Genomic DNA, 15405 nt, shown 5'->3' with positions numbered 1-15405 from the left:
ATTTAAAAGGGAGAAAGATACTTGGGCAATAAAGATATTGAGGGATATGGAGTCAGGGCAGGGTATTGGGATTAAAATATTAGAGCTGCCATGGCCAAATAGCCTGCCCAACCCAAAGGAGTTTAATGAGCCAGGCGTACACTAGCTTATCACCTAACTCAAATGTGATGTGATTACTCAATAACCAGTTCTATGGATTATGAATATTCATACGGTGTATGTTCCCTTTTTCTGCTGATTCAGAGATGTGGTTTTATTTCCTCCCAAGTTTTCTGCTCTCTCCCCTCAAGCCAGTGACTCATTCTAGGGTACAGTTCTACAGATGCCCTTCAATACCTCTCTCAAAAGCCCATTCGTGTACAAGCCGTGTAGAGACAGTGAATGTTGGCAGGCCACAGGAGGGCATCACAGCTCCACACAATCCAGTGGACTTTGCAGTGTGGAGGGCTGGATCAGGAGCAGGAACCTTGGCTTTTATTGCTCCCCTTCCATGGACTGGGAAATTGTAATACTTCCCCGCCCCTAGCTGTTGCATTGGTCGGATCGATTGTAACCATCCCCCCTAGCTGTTGTATTGGTCGGATCGATTGTAACCATCCCCCTAGCTGTTGTATTGGTCGGATCGATTGTAACCATCCCCCCTAGCTGTTGTATTGGTCGGATCGATTGTAACCATCCCCCCTAGCTGTTTTATTGGTCGGATCGATTGTAACCATCCCCCCTAGCTGTTTTATTGGTCGGATCGATTGTAACCATCCCCCTAGCTGTTTTATTGGTCGGATCGATTGTAACCATCCCCCTAGCTGTTGTATTGGTCGGATCGATTGTAACCATCCCCCTAGCTGTTGTATTGGTCGGATTGATTGTAACCATCCACCCCTAGCTGTTGCATTGGTCGGATCTGCTAAATGTTTTTACATAAAGGCAAACTGTGTCGTTTCACAAAAACAAAATGCACCACAAGCTAGAGTAAATGGGTGGGCAGCTCCTGGCTCGGGCAGCCTCTGGTTTTCTTGGGGCCCTCGTTGCTGCTGGCACTTGAACTGCGGAAATCAAAGTTTGTTCAATTCACAGAGAGCGCATCGGGAAAACTGGATAAAGCCCCTCCCTTTACTCCCTCTGCCCGCCCCCCCCCCCCCCCCCCCCCACCCCCCATAAAAAGTTAAAATTCTGAGAGTTAAGATATTTTGCTTAATCGGTCTTTTTTCTTTAAATAGATTTTTGCACAGCCAATTAATGTGAGCAAAACCAAGATGGATGTCAACAACCTCGCCATGGTGATGGCTCCAAACTGCCTGCGCTGCCAGTCCGACGACCCGCGGATTATTTTCGAGAACACGCGGAAGGAGATGTCCTTCATTCGCTTGCTAATCGTGCACCTGGACACGAGCTTCATCAAAGGCGACCTGTGAGAGGCTGTGGGACACGGACAGCGGCCTGCCCGGCAGACACATCGCATGCCTGTCTCTTTTTTGGCAATCCCTTTGATGTGCGGTGCGTGTGGTTGTGCTCGGTTCTTCCCCCACCCCCACCACACACACCTCCAAGTGACTCCCACCCCTCCCTATTTTTTTTTTCAGTGGCTGGACAATCATCGTAAACAAAAACATTGCCTCAAACCGGTACCTGGAACAACAGTGCAGAGCCGCCCATTAGTGCTGCTGAATCCAAGTTATGTTTCCCTATGTAAAATGGTGCAGACTTGACTCCAGGGAGACTCTGGGACTGAAGGACTCCTGTGTCTGAGGTGTTGTGCACGGAGTTTATTTTCTAAAAAAAATCTTTGTAGCCAAGAGTGACAACGCAAGCCTATTCAGTCCGTGCGCATGGTCATTTATTACTGCACTGGTCAGAATTAAAAGGTGCCTCATTATGGAGAAAATCAAGCCATCAGTTGGATCATATTGTAATGATTCCCCCACCCCCACCCCCGCCTGAGATATACTCCCAACTAGAAAACACAGTGATGCTTCAGTCCTCTGAAGGACGAAGGCAAAATACCATTGCACTTTTGGAGAGGGGGGGGTGGGGTGTGGTGGTTTCGTGTATACGGGAAGGTTCCCATTCTGACGCGTTGAATGACAGAGGATTGAAAACGTGAGGGGAAACTGAGAAGAGATTGTGAATATGTGACTGGTTATCTTTGTTTTGTTTTGGATTGAAAGCAAAACTCAGTGTTTTAAATAGGGATACAAAAAAGTGTGTGTGTGTGTCTTTTTATTTTAAAAGAGAGGTTCGATTGTTAAAAAAGAAAATACTTGTACTCTTCCAGTAATCCAAACTAATGTATCAGCCTGCATGCTTCCTCTGCCTTCACTGTAGCGAAACGTAGAAACACTATTCTAAAACTCTAGCAGATGTTTCAAACACCCTATTCACTGCTTGTGTGGTCGAGCGACTGAGTGTTCTGGTTAATTTTGTCCCAGGGTGATTTGTTTCCTCCATAACCACTCTTTTTCCCCTCCCCACAAAAAAAAATCCATGTCCTGGTTTTCCAATAGATGGAATGTGTATGTGTGTGTATATTCAATATTTTCTTTTGATTGGGCCTGTTTCCCTGCTTGACCCAGTCCTGATCGGGGGGGGTCCCTGTTTGTGAAAAGTCTGTCCGGTTACGTTGTCAGCAGTGTTCCCTCTGAGCTGCACGGCCGCGCAGTAATCTGCAAGGTCCCGCGTGGGGGCCGCTCGCCAGCTTTGACATTCTAAGCACCGCGCACGCGCGCAGAAATTTAAAGGGGCCACGCATCCAAAGCAGCAGGTCACGCAGAACGAAAGCGCAGCTTACAGGGATCATTGGGTTGTCAGGGCAGTTGTACCCTGTGAGTCATCTGGTGCACAAGTCCCACGTAATGCTAATGTCCCCTGAAATTCAGGGGGTTTACAGCGTTTCATGGTTTACTGGAAAGTTGGTCTTAAATTAAAAGAGGTGCTTGTATTCCACAGGCTACAGTACGCGGTTGTGCTGCTGGCTATTTAATATTCTGGCTTAGTTTTAAACAAAAAATACCATCTGTGAAATGCCCTGTCCCATGATGATCTGGGGACTGATGATGCGGTACCGACCAGAGCATATTAACTTTTTTTAAAGATAAAAGGCCCTGTTTTTTCATTTCTGTTCGAAGTATCTGTTTAACGACAACACCAAAAAGTGAGGAGTGTTTGTCTTTAAGGCACTGGCTAATTATTTCGGTTCGTGCTTTTCTCTGATAGACTCTTTGGAGTCTCGAAGAAAAGAGATGAAATGTCTCGTCTCTTAATGCCAGCACAGAGATTATTTTATCCTTTTATGAAAATCAGCCCCAAAACCCACAGTCAGGAGGTTTAATAAAATAAACATGCTCGGAGATGGCCAAATATTCTTTGAGGTTTGTGAAGCCTTCACTCGTGGCATTCAAATTGAATTTAGTAATTAAGGAAGAAAAAAAAAACCCCCACAGGCCCAGTAAATTTGGACGTTTGATTGGAGTTAACTCAAAGTTGCGAGCATCTGGCTTTATTCACGTTTTTAAGTTTAACCTTTGCCATTTGATACTGAATTAATTTCTATTTTGTAAATGTATATCCTAATTCGGCAATTGATCCTCAAAAGACTAAGGATGAGCAAAGACTGTATCAAGTACATTAACTGGGATGCGGCGGCTTTGATCCATCAACTTATTTTTTAATGTAATAATGAGTATTGCTATTTTTTTTAGCATCACGTGGTTTTGGAGGATGGGTGGGGGAGTTGTCTTTATCTGCAATTTTTTTTTTTTTTTTTTTTTTTTAAGTATTCACCCCCTCATTCTGGCCAGTCCCCGGGTCGAGAGGGTCGGCTGGTCCAGTTTGTGCACAGTCCCACAGACACCTGCAATGCAACTTGGCCAAGTCTCAAGGAGCTGCGGATGGGATTACACCACTTTCAGCGCGCTCTCTCTCCCCCTCCACAGCTGCTGAACGAACATTTTTTTTTAGTATCTATGTACGTGGTGTCGTTGTCCCTGTGAGGTGATTCATGCGAGGAAGCATCGGTGCTTTGAGTGCCAATGGCAGTGCTGCCATCTCCATGGAAGTTGGTATAAAGAGTGTAGGGTTACTTGGACAGACCATAGAGCGAGGTTACAACTCCTGACTCTTGACTTCCTTTTGCAAAGCTTAAAAGCAAAGTGCACATCTCTTGTGAAGACCAAGAGCTTGTGTTGGGGATGGTAATTTATACCAGTTGAGATTAAGCTTGGATGGCACGCAGCACCAACCTAATGTGAACTAGCTGTGATCACACACACTTTTTTTTTAGTATAAACTGGGTACAAGAAGCCGCTTCTCTCCAGTTTTTGAAAAGGGCAAATCAAATCCGAACTCGCCACTCATCGTTGGGAGTACATTGCTGCTTGTGATGCAGTATAACTACGTCCGCTTAACTTAACTTTGCTTTCCTGTATCCTTGGTTGTGGCTCAGCATATGGCAGCTGTTCTATTTTTTATTTATAGGATGTGGGTTATTGATGCTGGTTTGCAAATGCCTGTGTCTTGTGTCCAAACCATGTGTTGTTGAGTGCCACTTCCCTAAATTTATATCGCAAGGTTTGAAGCGCTCGTGTCTCTCTTTCGTTCTAAATCCAAGGCAGGGCTCTCAAAATTAGAACACTTAAACATTTGAAAGTGTTTCACGCCGTGACATGTCTGTTCACAATGAGATCTAAATGAGCGACTTTTGTTGTTCAGTGAATAATCCATGGAAGGAGGGAAATTCCTTAAAGGAACACAATTGCTTTCCTTTGTACGATTCAGCCAAGTGATTCCTTATCTTTGTTGTAGCTCCCTGTGTCACAATCTATAATACTTTTTGAATTGAGATATTTTAGTCCAGAGGCTGGTGCAGTAAGACACCCGGAGATGGGCGCCATCGATATTATTGGCCCCATTAAGAGTGAGGTTGTATTACTTTTACTGAATTTACAAATCAACTGCATTGGAAACAATTTTTTTTAAATCAGTCAGAGTATTTCTCTTTAATTTGTTTTTGGATTGTAGAATTTTTCTTTCTTTATAAACGCCGCTGTCTGGAAGTAGACCAAAACAAAAACCCGAGATGGTCCCCACACTTAGGCCCTGCTAGGCTGGACTCTGAGCCATGCCCAAGTCATTTAAAAGACATACTTAGTCCTGGCTCTTCAGTGACCCTAAACCAGAAGGCTGGCGGGTTGGTGTGACATCTCATGGCGCTACCTTGTGTTGTCCCGATGGGTTACTGAGTTGCAGCATTCAGTAGCAGGGCTCCAGGTTTGTGTTTACACTTTGCTGACTATAGTGCCTCTGGAGCGCACCACCTCCTGAAGAGGTGCGTGTTTCTGTCGCAAGTTGGGGACATGAGGAACAATGATGGCAGGCAATGCCCATTCCAAAAATGAATCCCCCCCCCCCCCCCCAACGATCATCACCGCGACCTCCCTTTTCCCGGTCTCCCCCTCCCTGGTTGCCCCCTTCCTCACTTACCTGAGTGGCGCTGCGACTTCGGCAGCGGTCTGATCTTCCTTCACGCTTCGCCTACGAGCTGCCTGTTTCTCTCGGCAGCTCGATGTCAACGAGACCCAATATCGGGGGCTCCTCGGGATCCCCCTGCGCCCAAGAATGGCCGTGCCCGGCTTTCTAGGCCCGTGTCTTTAAACAAGAATGAATAAGAGATGGCCAGTCTGATGATACTGCTGAGGCTTTAATTAAGTCAGCTTCTCTTCCCTTTCTCCACCCATCAATTTAATATCTCCGGGAGCCTGCAAGGTTAAATGTTTAACAAGTGATCTTTCTTCCGCATGTGTAATTTTGCAGTCCACGCCCCTTTTCCCTCCCACATTCTCTTTGTTGTCAGGGCTAAGCTGTTAATATTCATCTCAGCAACAGAGTCTAGCCAGTGTAAGTATCAGTTTCAGTGGTCCCAAGATGTCCTATTTTTGTAAAAATATAACAGAGAACTTTGCGCATTGCAGCTTGCTTTATATGTATTCCTCTTGAGTTTATATTCCTGATATATAACTGTACAAAATATATTTTTAAACTGTTCCACACCTAAAGGAGTGTGTGTGTGTGTGCTCTAACCTTCAGCAACTGGTGCTGTGGAGACCCAGGGGCTTAGACATTCACCGCTGGCTGCTCCTTACTGAAGCTGGAATTCTGTCACCAGGCTCACTAATGGTGGGCCCTAAATTTCCCATTTCCCCAGAAAGATCCCTTGACTGCTGACCCGTGCGCTGAAATGCGTTCCATTAAGAAACTTCACAAACTTGCTCTCCCAATGGCCTCATCAGCAAGAGCCCCACCAAATATTGTACTGAGTCTTACAGAAAAGGTCCCGCGCTCGGTTCCCATTGTGGACTACGTTAGCCGACCTAAGCCAGGAGGGTAGTTTGGGCGCAACAATTATACTTTGTGGCCCTGGGCTAGCGAGGGGAACAGTCAGCCAGGCCTCCCGCTCCTGATAATGCAATGACCCCCCTGCCGGAGTTGTTTGTGCGCAGATGTTGGGCGAGAACAGGTTTAGGGTTGGATATGATGCCCTCTGCAGTCGAATAGCTTCCAAGGCTGACTAGCAACCCCGACATTCACCCACAGTCTAGGCTGACTCAAACAAGGTACCAAAGGGCCGCTGCTTTCTAAAGAAACCAGCCCGACCCCAGCAGGAGTTGGCTCTTTCAGGAGAGGAAGGGAGAACACGGGACGGGAAACGCTGCACAAATGACCTTTTGAAATGGCTCCTTGCGCCGTTCATGATAACTAAACCAATCCTATTAATCTGCCAATGTAGGACCACCATGACGGAGGGGGGGATTATTTGTACGATACGTATTTTTCGGCTGCAGTAGCATCTCCTGTTCTTTGTGGTGCCACGTGCATTCCAAGGAAGGTTTTGTGTAGCTGAATAAATAGCCCCCACCCCCCATTCGTCATGTAAGGTCGTTCAATTAATTCTGTGGAGATACTAAATTAACAGTAATTTGCATCGATGTTTCAGTGTGCCCTTACACACCATGCAGCACAGTACCTGGTATTACACTCACTGAATTTTTGTAAATAGAGGGTTTTTTCCCCAGTATTTCTGTATATTGATAAGTACAAAAGGGTTCTTTGTGATGGAAGTGGTGTTTCTCCCCCCGCCCCCCCTCACTCCCCCAAATTGAAACCGAGAGAAAAGCGACTGGAAATGTACAGATGATCTCAGTAACAACAACAAAGTAAAATTAAACTTGGAATATGCAGGTGGTGGGAATTGACATAGCCAGCATAGCTTAAAAACATCATCATCGTTTATTCTTCTTTTCATTTCCCCTATCAGGTATTTACTTAAATGACATTTGTACAATTTGAAAAGAGGTTGAATGTGGCCTAAAAATATTAAGTTCCAGGCGGAGTCGACTTACTAAATAAGTAAACTGAGGAAGGGGTTTGCCTCTGTGCATGTTGTATGGAGACTTTCTTATTAAATGCAAAACCAAATATATAACCACTTTCGATTTTGTTCCTTTTTTTTGTACATTGTGTCTGAATCATTTTAAATATGCGTTAGTATTGTGTAAAACTGCGTTGTAAACTTTCTTGTAAACATTGCTGTTCGTGTTTTTTTAATGGTTTTCTTTGCACTTAGCTTCTCCTTCATGCTGTTAATGTTGATGCTTTTTGACAGGTTGTATAAAAGCAGAATAATTTTTTTCGTGTACACTGGATGTTTCTTTGCAAGAGAAGTGTAAATAAAAGCTGCAAGATTCTGACTTTAAATGGTCTCGAGCGTGCGCCGTTCTGAGAGTTTAATGTTTACTGTTGTGCGCAGACTCCCACTGCGAGAGTAGATGTCCAACTTGCCCCAAATAAAACAAACCCAATTCTGCTGCTGAGATGAACAAGCAGGCGATGTAATCTTCACTTTGCATTTCTGCCCTGACCTCGCTACACTGCACTGACTCTATTTGCATGGTCTTCTGCGCGTGTGCAACTCGTGGGGGCGGGGGGGGGGCCTAAAACACCATCCCGCCCCCACCGGAACCATGCGTGCGCACCGACGATGCAGCAGCACGTGCGAACCAGAGAGCCCTTGTCCTCCAATCACTCGCGATCTGTGGGGCAGGTGGTGGGCGCAGGGTCGAATCAGAAATCTGGTGTTGCAAATAGATGCAGCCAATATAGTATTACCACATTGGGGAGACCAAACGCAGATTGGGTGACTGCTTTGCGGAACACCTCCATTCAGTCCGTAAGGGTGACCCCGAGCTTCCGGTCGCCTGTCACTTTAATTCACCGCCCCATTCCCACTCAGACCTCACCGTCCTCGGGCTCTTGCATTGTTTCACGGAAGCTCAGCGTAAGCTCGAGGAACAGCACCTCATCGTTCGATTAGGCACTTTACAGCCTTCCAGACTCAATATCGAGTTCAACAATTTCAGATCATAACCTCGGCCCCTATTATATTTATATATTTTTTATCCACACTTTTGGTTTGTGCCTTTTCTCTCTTTTTCTCTCCCACATGGCAGCTATCTTTCATTCTGCCAGCGCATTTCACACTTCATCTAGAGCCATCCTTTGTTTCTTAATCTGTCCTATTACCATCTCCTCTCGCCTTGAATATCTCTTAATGCCTCTTCACCTCTCACAGCCCTTCCCTTTTGTTCTTTCATCCCCTCCCCCATTTCCCAGCCCCCCAACTTGCTTTTTCATCTGTTTCATTTCCTGCTTTTTTTCCTCAGTTCTGAAGAAGGGTTTCGACCTGAAACGTTGACTGTTTCTCTCTCCACAGAGGTTGCCTGGCCTGCTGAATATTTCCAGCGTTTTCTGTTGTTTCAGATTTCCAGCATCCGCAGTAACATAGAAGATAGGAGCAGGAGTAGGCCATTCGGCCCCTCGAGCCTGCCCTGCCATTCAATGCGATCATGGCTGATCATCCAAGTTCAGTACCCTGTCCCTGCTTTCTCCCCATATCCCTTGATCCCTTTAGCCTTAAGAAATATATCCAACTCCTTCTTGAATATATTTAATGAGTTGGCCTCTGCTGCCTTCTGTGGTAGAGAATTCCACAGGTTCACCACTCTCTGGGTGAAGAAATTCCTCCTCCATCTCTGTCCTAAATGGCTTACCCCTTATCCTTAGACTGTGACCCCTGGTTCTGGACTCCCCGACCATCGGGAACATCCTTCCTGCATCTAGTCTGTCTAGTCCTGTTAGAATTTTATAAGTTTCAATGAGATCCCCTCTCATTCTTCTAAACTCCAGCGTGTACAAGCCCAATCGACCCAATCTCTCCTCATACGTCATTCCTGCCATCCCAGGTATCAGTCTGGTGAATCTTCGCTGCACTCCCTCCATGGCAAGAACATCCTTCCTCAGATAAGGCGACCAAAACGGCACACAATACTCAAGATGTGGTCTCACCAAGGCCCTGTACAACTGCAGCAGGGGAGGCACGGTGGCATAGTGGTTAGCACTGTTGCCTCACAGCGCCAGGGACCCGGGTTCAAATCTGGCCTCGGGCAACTGTCTGTGTGGAGTTTGCACATTCTCCCTGTGTCTGCGTGGGTTTCCTCCGGGTGCTCCGGTTTCCTCCCACAGTCCAAAGATGTGCAGGTTAGGTTGATTTGGCTATGATAAATTGACCCTTAGTGTTAGGGGATTAAATACGTGGGGTACGGGGATAGGGTGGGATATGTGTCGGTGCAGGCTCGATGGGCCGAAATGGCCTCTATCTGCACTGTAGATTCTGTGACATCCTTGTTCCTGTGCTCAAACCCTCTCGCTACGACGGCCAACATACCATTTGCCACCTTAACCGCCTGCTGCACCTGCATATGTATTTTGCTATCGTAGCATTACCACACCTCTGGCTGTTCCAAGAAAGATTTGGCTTAGCCAATAATAACATTTAATTTGAATCTCCTCCTTGACAACTCTTGCACCACACTTAAGCTCAGGCACTTGTACCTTTTCAAATAGGCAAGTGTTTCAATCTCGCCTTTCGGTTTCAGCTGGAAAGGTTTTGTATTATTCGCCCCCCCCCCCTCCTCCTGGTCTTCCTCTCCGGTACAGAGAGAGGGAGGGTTGGAAGGCAAGCAAACTGTTCCCAGATCTCAGCCAGTGCTACTCTGCAAGAGTGGCTGCTGGCAACAGAAAGCCTTAAAAGCGTGTCTACCTGTTTTATTTCCCTCCCTGAGGAGAAATATCTGGCCTGTGCTTGGTGCTGCTCCATGATGGCATAGCTGAGATTGGTGACTTGCCATTAGGGAATTACAAGCAAGATTGTCCTATTGCTCCACGCCACAGTATATTGGAGCATCAACATGCTGTCTCTTTGTTCATTTTCCCCCTCCTCAAGGAATCCTTTATTTTGATATATAAATAAAATGAACTGTAAAGCCCACAGCTGCATAAGCAGCAAATCTCCTTGGCCATGTTTCCAAGGTGACTGACTATGCTACATTAGTATAACCTGATTGTGCAGAGTCTGTGATCATCAGGGTCGAATACGTTCCTTGCTGGAACACATAGGCACAAGGAAAATAGGATTGTTTCCTGTCAATCGGGATGGAGGAATTAACTTGGTCAATGATCCAGTCCCCAGGACCAAAACAATTGGGAGAAAAGAAATGTGTTAAAATGGCGCACAGTCTCAAAATAACTTGAGAAACAACTGAAGACTGACGGGAGTTAATTACAGAATAGACTACCACTTAATCTAGTAAATGCAATCTCAATTGAAGCACTAAAACCATGGATAGATTCTATGGATAGGTAGGTTTTACAGGGAGTATAGGGCACAGCAGGAAGGATGTTCTTGCCACAGAGGGAGTGCAGCGAAGATTCACCAGGCTGATACCTGGGATGGCAGGAATGACGCATGAGAGATTGGGTCGATTGGGCTTGTACTCGCTGGAGTTTAGAAGAATGAGAGGGGATCTCATTGAAACTTATAAAATTCTAACAGGACTAGATGCAGGAAGGATGTTCCCGATGGCGGGGGATTCCAGAACCAGGGGTCACAGTCTAAAGATAAGGGGTGAGCCATTTAGGACTGAGATGAGGAATTTCTTCACCCAGAGAGTGGTGAACCTGTGGAATTCTCTACCACAGAAGGCAGTTGAGGCCAATTCATTAAATATATTCAAGAAGGAGTTAGATATATTTTTTAAGGCTAAAGGGATATGGGGAGAAAGCAGGGACAGGGTACTGAATTTGGATGATCAGCCATGATCTCATTAAATGGCGGAACAGGCTCAAGGGACCGAATGGCCTACTGCTCCTACCTTCTGTGTAGGAAGGAAATGACCCAAGCTAGTCCTGTGCAAGGACTGACAGTAGGTGAGCTGAATGGTCATTCCTCATTCTTATTTTATGTATTTATATTGTTCTGGATTATTGTGACTACCACTGACCTTCTAAAAGCCACTTGTATACTTCCGAGCAACAGATCACCCAGACGAGGGAGGTCCTAGATTGAGGTCAGTTAGCTCATCAGCCACCACCGATCCAAGCAGGTGATGGTGGAGATGCTACGACTGACCTCAGCGTCCCTGAGTTCAGCAGTGGGAAAAACCAGTAGAGAAAGAAGATTTTGAGGACGTTTTTGAAAGCGAGAGAAGAGGTGAAGAAATGTAAAGGGCAGGGGTCAAGTGGCTGAATGGGAACCTGTAGATGTTGCATCAGAGGGATTAAAGGGTGAGGGGGAAGTTCAATGCTCGAGGAATGGAGGTGTATGTAGGGACGTGAGGCACGGTCAGGCGAGAGCATGGAGAAATTTGAAAACCAGTATGAGAATTTTGAAATCATGATGAGACACAGGAAGCTATCGGAGCTTGGAGAGGATCTGGTGATCTGGGTGACGACATGGGCTGCAATCTTTTGGATGATTTGAAGCTTGTGAAGAATTGATGTGGGGAAGCCAGCAAGAAGGAATGTTGAGAATTCTGACCGTGAGCTGATGGAAGGCATAGACTAAGATTTCAACGGTAAAAAGGGGGCGAGCTTACGGCGGTGGAAGAAGGCAGTCCTGGTAACGGGGCGGAGGCTGCTGAACTCGGTCTCGGATTGGATGCCAAAGTTTTGCATTTGCTGGTTCAGCTTAAGGTGGCAACCAGCGCAGTCGATGGACTCTCAAGACCAGAGACTGAGGTGTTGATGGGAGCTGAAAAGGATGGCCTCAGTTCTCCCAGTAACAGCTGGGTGAAGTTTTGGCTCATCCAGGTCTTGAAGTAAGGCAGTCTGAGAGTGTGGCAACAACCTTTGGGGCAATGGGGGGGGCGGTGAGGTTAAAGCTGGGTGTTGTCAACAGGTACATAAAAACTAACCTATGTTTCTGAATACTATCAACAAGGGCTAGTGTAGTATAGATAGTGAAGAGGAGAGGCCAAGGATGCACCATTGGAGTTGACTGTGCAAGTAGAGGGGGGGGGGGGAATCCACTGGCAGTGCTGTTCGTTAAAGAAACCTGGAGCGAGCAGTGTCCTGGAGATGGATGACAGAGGAGCGACTTTAGAAGAGGATGCAGTGGTCTATTGTGTTGAAGACGACCGAGAGGTCGAAGAGAGCTGGGCAGTAATAGTCACAGTCGCACAGGGTGTCATTTGTGACTTGGAGCAGTGTATTCTTGGTACCGTGGGCAGGGGGAAGCCAGATTGGAAGAACCTGAATAGGAGGCGTAAGAGGTGAGAGTCTAATGGCAAGGCATTAATGTCTTTGAGAACATTATATAGAATGACATAGAATGTACAGCATAGAAACGGCCCAACTAGCCTGTACTGGTGTTCATGCTCCACACGAGTTTCCTCCCATTCCATCTGCCTTTGAGCATATCTTTCTATTCCCTTTTCTCTCACACTCGTCTAGTTTGCTTTTGAAAGCATTTGCCTCAACCACTTCCTGTGGTAGCGAGCTCCACACTCTAACCACTCTCTGAGGAAAGACATTTCTCCTTATCTCCCTATTGGATTTATTAGTAACTACCTTCTATTTATGGCCCCTAGTTTTGAATTCTCCCACAAGTGGAAATATTCTCTCCACATCTACCCTGCCCAACCCATTCATAATTTTAAAGATCTCTTATCAAGTCACCTCTAAGTCTTCTCCTTTCTAAAGAAAAAAGCCCCAACCTGTTCAATCTTTCCCGATAGCTGCAATCTCTCAATTCTGGCACCGTCCTTAAAAATCTTTTTCTTCCCCAATTTCTCCAGTGCTTCTATGTCCTTTTTATAGTATGGAGACCAGAACGGTGCACAGCACTCTAAATGCAGCCTGACCAGGGTCCTGTACACGTTTAACATAACTTCACTACTTTTGAGTTCTCTACCTCTAGAAATGAATCCCAGTGCTTTGTTAGCATTTTTAAATTGCTTTGCTGCCTTTAATGATTTGTTCACCTGTTCCTGTGAACATTGCAGCGATGGATTCCTCCTCAGCGAGATGTCCAGATTGGAGAACTATTAATAAACAAGCATGTGAAATGATTGACCCTTTAATGCAACAAACACTTCTCAGAGTGCAAATACCAGAAAGGAGCTGCTCCTGGTTGTTCTCTTTGGAACTTTTGACCTCTGTACAGTGTGCCGATAACTCAAAGTTGGTTTTGTGCTAAAACAAAAAATTAAATTGCCCAATAATTTAAATGAAGTAATGCAAAATAACACAGCAAAGTGAGGAATTTAGTGCCAAGGAATTTGAATTATCGAATAAATTAAATTAAGCAAACTTTGAATTGAGAGGAGTAGAACGTAGGCTGAATTTACTTGAGGCCAACCTTGCCTTTTAGCAATGTAGTGTCTGAGGGCACAGTTATACTGACACCAAGTGGCCTTTGAATGTTTGAGTGGAGCTGCTCTGATTTTGTGGGAAATGAAATTGTACAATGTGCACAAACTTGTGGGGTTTTATTGTCCGGGGAAGGTGAGAGATGGCAGCGACAACAGATGGGCTAGAAGCAGAAGGAACGCACGGGCAACATGATAGACAGAAAGCAGAACTAAGAAACCGTTTCCAATGGCTGAAGGGTCGATAACCAGAGGGCACAGGTTTAAGGTGATTGGCAAAAGAACCAGAGGCGGCATGAGGAAAAACTTTTTACGCAACGAGTGGTTAGGATTTGGAACGCGCTGCCTGATAGGGCGGTGGATACAGATTCAATAGTAGCCTTCAAAAGGGAATTGGATAAATACTTGAAGGTGAAAAAAATTGCAGGGATATGGGGAAAGAGCGGGGGAGTGGGACTAACTGGATTGCTCTTCGAAAGAGCCGGCGCAGACTCGATGGGCCGAATGTCCTCCTTCTGTGCTGTACTATTCTATGATTCTAAGATGATTCATTTACCACCTGCAATGCTCGTGTTGTTACTGTGTGAGAATTATCTCACAGAAGGCAGTAGAGGCCAATTCATTAAATATATTCAAGAAGGAGTTGGATATATTTCTTAAGGCTAAAGGGATCAAGGGGTATGGGGAGAAGGCAGGGACAGGGTTCTGAATTTGGATGATCAGCCATGATCGCATTGAATGGCGGAGCAGGCTCGAGGAGCCGAATGGCCTACTCCTGCTCCTATCTTCTATGTTTATGTATCTTAAAAAGGGGGAGTAAAATCTTGTGAAGATGCCTGTGGTTTAAAAATGGAGCAAAGGATGTGCGCAAAGTGGGAAAAATGTCAATTTCCTTAGTGTTGGCAACCATCATTTTGATGGGCAAGAAAGAAGGGAAGAACAAGAAATCGGATGGTTGAGCATGTGAATCACGTTTCTGGTGCTAGACCAGGATATACTTCCGGAAACCATCGCACTCCTAACTTTGCACAGTAGAGGTCAGTGGAGAGCTCCAGCAAGCCAAGCAACACAACATGAGAACTTTTTTGGTACCAGGACAAGTCCTGACACGTATCTTTCTCCATTAATTATAATTCTACTTAAAACTGTCAGTTCATGTGGTGCAATAAAAATGGATGGATAATTTCAGACCAGCCATCCAGGTAATCTAATGCAAAGTATTTCTATAATAACTTGCAGTAATGACGTGAACACTTCAGTGTCTGTCATTAAGTATTAACAGCACACGCAGTGGCAACGTCTGGCAATGTTCTGTGCCACGAGGCTTATCCAAATTAATTATGTTAAATTAATTAACTAAAATCCTGATCCAGGCATTGCCTCTTCTTTCCCCATCCTTGTATATAAATATATAGCTTCAGTTTGCTTCCTGTTCACCATACAGTGGTTTAAAACATGGTGAGTTTTGAACCTCACTCCTGTTTTCAGAAGGCGAGTGGAGGCCAACACAAAATGTTGTGCTATTTTGAGTTGACTCAACCCATTTTTACTTATTCTACCGATTTCTCTCTCGTCCCTTTTGAAGGTGTTGACTCCTTGAAAGGGTACAGTTCCACAGATGCCAGTCATTTTTAGAAATGAGATAAGTTAT

The 15405-nt window shown here is 45.4% G+C and overlaps 1 protein-coding gene across 1 annotated transcript in view; it reads left to right on the top strand.

Annotated features, from left to right (window-relative positions):
- arhgap46b (Rho GTPase activating protein 46b) overlaps nt 1-7746 on the top strand; it is a 173274-nt gene extending 165528 nt beyond the window's left edge. The window contains exon 10 of the mRNA XM_086005772.1: nt 1218-7746. Within this exon, the coding sequence (XP_085861898.1) occupies nt 1218-1412 (195 nt within the window). The 3' untranslated portion in view covers nt 1413-7746. The remainder of the gene's footprint in view (nt 1-1217) is intronic.
- The last annotated feature ends 7659 nt before the right edge of the window (nt 7747-15405 follow it).

This window comes from Somniosus microcephalus, chromosome 13 (genome assembly GCF_052327205.1).
Source record: "Somniosus microcephalus isolate GS21.2 chromosome 13, FLI_Smic_1.0, whole genome shotgun sequence".
In the NCBI taxonomy this organism is placed as follows: Eukaryota; Metazoa; Chordata; class Chondrichthyes; order Squaliformes; family Somniosidae; genus Somniosus; species Somniosus microcephalus.
The sequence above is the reverse complement of the archived record's forward strand: the minus strand, read 5'-3'. Positions and strand labels throughout refer to the sequence as shown.